The 3,496-nt window shown below is 57.0% G+C and overlaps 1 protein-coding gene across 1 annotated transcript in view; it reads left to right on the top strand.

Annotated features, from left to right (window-relative positions):
• The window catches only part of CDH24 (cadherin 24), a 6,232-nt gene extending 5,619 nt beyond the window's left edge, over nucleotides 1–613 (top strand). Inside the window, exon 11 of the mRNA XM_006036520.2 lies at nucleotides 540–613. Within this exon, the coding sequence (XP_006036582.1) occupies nucleotides 540–613 (74 nt within the window). The remainder of the gene's footprint in view (nucleotides 1–539) is intronic.
• The last annotated feature ends 2,883 nt before the right edge of the window (nucleotides 614–3,496 follow it).

Genomic DNA, 3,496 nt, shown 5'->3' with positions numbered 1-3,496 from the left:
GGGGGCACCCGCCCCTAATGGCCGCCACGGGCCAGGCCACACCCAGTGTCTGACCACACCGAGCAGGTCATGCCCACTGCTAGGTCATGTCCATCGTCTGGCCACCTCAGACAGGCCACGCCCATTGTCTGACTGCATCTGTCAGGCCACGCCCATTGCCTGGCCACCTCAGACAGGCCACGCCCACCAGGCCATGCACATTGTCTGACCACACCTGAGAGGCCACGCCCATCCTCTGGCCCACCAGATGGGCCATGCCCCTCAGGCCACACCCAGTGCCTGACCACACTGAATAGGGCATGTCCACTGGGCCATGCTCAGCACCTGTCCACACTAAGCAGGCTGTAGCCACTGGGCCACGTCCATTGCCTGGCTACTCTGGAGAGGCCATGCACATAAGGCCACACCCATTGTCTGGCCAAATCTGGCAGGCCATGCCCACCAGGCCACACATGGCAGGGCATGCCCACAAGGCCATGCTTATCATCTGGTCACCTGAAGTATGCCACATCCATCATCTGGATGGCTGTGCTCCTAAGGCCACACCCAGTTTCTGGCCAAGCCAATCAGCGTGCCACCTGACTACACTCAACCAGGCCACAGCATCACCTGACCACATGCAACAGGTCCCACCAAACTCCTAATTGCACCAAACAGCCACGGCTTTGCCACAGACCACACCCCCGCTCTGCCCGTCATTCACCGAGGCCATGCCCCACACCCAGGCCAAGCTGCTCCCCCATAACAGTACACTGCCACCAGGCCCCACCCTCCAGGCCACAGATCCCCCACAGACCACATGGGACAGGCCATGCCCTTCTGCTGGCCACGCCCCCTCCCTGGCTACATTTGCACAGATCACCTGAAAGAAGCCACGCACCCGAAATCTCTGCTCTGCCTCCTGGCCTGGCCACGTGGGCCATCCCCCTGCCCAGGCCCTGCTCCACCAAACAGGCTACACCCCTTTCCAGGTTCTGCTCCTCCCCCCAGAGACCCAGGAGGCAGGGGGAGGGGTGAGACATCCCATCCATGGGGGAGGGCGGGATCATGTTATAATTTCGTAATAAACACTTTATTTTGTAAATCGGGGGCTGGATGCCTGGGTTCTCTCCCGCTCTGGGAAGGGGATGGGGGCTGAGGACCTCGGCGTCCGGACACCTGGGTTGTCTCCCCGCTCTAGGAGGGGAGCGGGAAAGTGATGGGGCCTGGGAGCCCGGACTCCTGGGTTCTCTCCCAGTTCTTGGAGAGGAGAGGGGAGGTGGGACTGGGAGGGCAGTGGGGACACCTGCCCTGGGAGCAGGGTGGGTTAGAGCTGGGGAGGCTGGGAGCCTGGACCCCTGGTTCTCCCCGCAGCTCCAGCAGAGAAGTGGGGTCTGGGGAGGGAGGGAGCCCTGGACGACTGGGTTCCTTGGGGTGGGCAGATCGGGGCAGTAATGACTTTTCCGGCTGAGGTGTCTTTGTTCCCAGTGTAATTTATATGCAAATGAGAAGAGGCGGGACCCGGCTCCCCCCCACCGGGCCAAGGTGCCCCGGGAATGACAATGAGGGGGGACATGGGTGGCCTGCGAGGATCTAGCAATGGTGCTGGGCTGCACTGGTTCATGTTAGTTTGTAAAGTTCTCTGCCAGTGTGTACTGGATTGCACTGGTCCATGCTGGTTAGCAAGGTTCCACGCTGGTGTGTAATGATTTGTACTGGCCCACACTGGTTACTGTTGCTCCATACTGGTACTTACTGGTCTTTCCTGGCCCCTGCCGGTTAGCAATGCTCCATGCTGGTGTGTACTGTTTTGCACTGGTTCCTTCTGCATACTGATACTCCATTCTGGTCTGTACTGGTTTGCAGTGGCCCACACTGATTACTGATGCTCCATACTGGTATGTATTGATTTGTACTGGCCCGTGCTGCGTAGTGATGCTCCATCCTGCTATGTACTGGTGCCTGCTGGGTAGTGGTGTTCCACTCTGGTGTATACTTGTCCATGCTAGTTAGCTATGTTCCATACTGGTGTGTACTGGTTTGCACTGGTCCAAGTTGGTTGTTAAAATTCTCTATTGGTTTATAGTAGTCCAAGTGGGTCAGTAAGGGTCAATTCTGGATTATACTGCTTTGTACTTGTCCAAACTGGTTAGTGACATCTCATGTTGGATAAATTGGTTCTTGCTGGTTGAAGCTGGTGACATTCCACACTGGTTATACTGGCCTCAGAGGGTTAGTCTCTGTGCTGTAATTTGCTGGTTGGTACTGGTGCAGGCTGGTGAGTCATGCTTCATACTGGATTGTACTGGTTTGTACTGGATACCTTGGGCTGCTGATGTTATCTGCTGAATTATACAGGACAACACTGGTCAGCAGTACTTCGTGCTGGGTTATACTGGTTCAGGCAGATTCGAGAAGTTCCATGCTGGGTTATGCTGGTTTATACTGGTCCATGGAAATAATTAGTCCTCTGTTCTAGATTATACTGGTCCACACTGGTTAGTCACACTCTGTGATGAGTTATACTGGTCTTTGCTAGTCCAAGCTAATTACTAAGACTCCAAAATGGATTATATTGGTTTGCACTGTACCAGCTGGTTAGAGATCCTCCAAGCTGGGTTACACTAGTTTATACTGGTTTACATTAGTCTGTTATGGTTAGTTGTGCTCCTTGCTGGCTATATTGGTTTGTACCAGTCCATGCTGGTTATCCATGCCCCATGCTGAAATATACTGGTTTATATTGGTCCAAGCTGGTTAGTTGTGTTCCATGCTGGGCTATACTGGTACAAGCTGGTTAGTCATGCTCTGTGCTAGGCTATACTGGCCACGTTGATTAGTTCTGCTCCATGCTGAATTATACTGATTTATATTGGTCCATGCTGGTTAGTCATGCTCCGTGCTGGGTTATGCTGGTCCAAGCTGGTTAGTTATACTCAAGGCTGGCCTATACTGGTTTCTACTGGTCCACGCTGGCGCTCAGTTCTACATGCCGCTTGTCCCTGTCCCGCTGCTTTGATCGCCGGTCCCTTCCTCCTTCTCCTCCTTCTGGTCCTCGGGCATCCCTGGCCCCCAAGCCAGGTGCGCCAGGTCAGCGTGGGCCACCCAGCGCCAGCCACAGGGCCCCACATGCACCACATCCACAGTGCCGCCGGAGTAGGCGTCACGCCGCGCAGCCTGGGCCACGGCACGCCGGGCCAATGCTACAGCAGGGCCGAGTGCCAGGTCCTCGCGGTATGCCCCGTCCAGCACCCCGTAGGCATAGGGCGAGCCCGAGCCTACGGCCACAGCTGCCATGGCCAGCCGCGTGCCATCATCCGCCACATACCACAGGGCTGGGCCACCCCGGTCCCAGCCACACAGAGCAGCTCCCAGGCTCAGGCCCTCGCCCCGCCCCCGCCACAGTGTGCCCGCCAAGATAGCTGCTGCCTCAGCCACGCGGGGCTCCCGCCCGTCGCTGTGGCGCCGCAGGGCCAGCTGGGAGCTCAGTCCTCGCAGCCCGGCCCCGACGTCTGCC

The sequence above is a fragment of the Alligator sinensis genome, unplaced genomic scaffold, assembly GCF_000455745.1.
Source record: "Alligator sinensis unplaced genomic scaffold, ASM45574v1 scaffold128_1, whole genome shotgun sequence".
Classification (NCBI taxonomy): Eukaryota; Metazoa; Chordata; order Crocodylia; family Alligatoridae; genus Alligator; species Alligator sinensis.
Note: the sequence above shows the minus strand (reverse complement) of the source record. Positions and strands in the feature narration are given on the sequence as shown.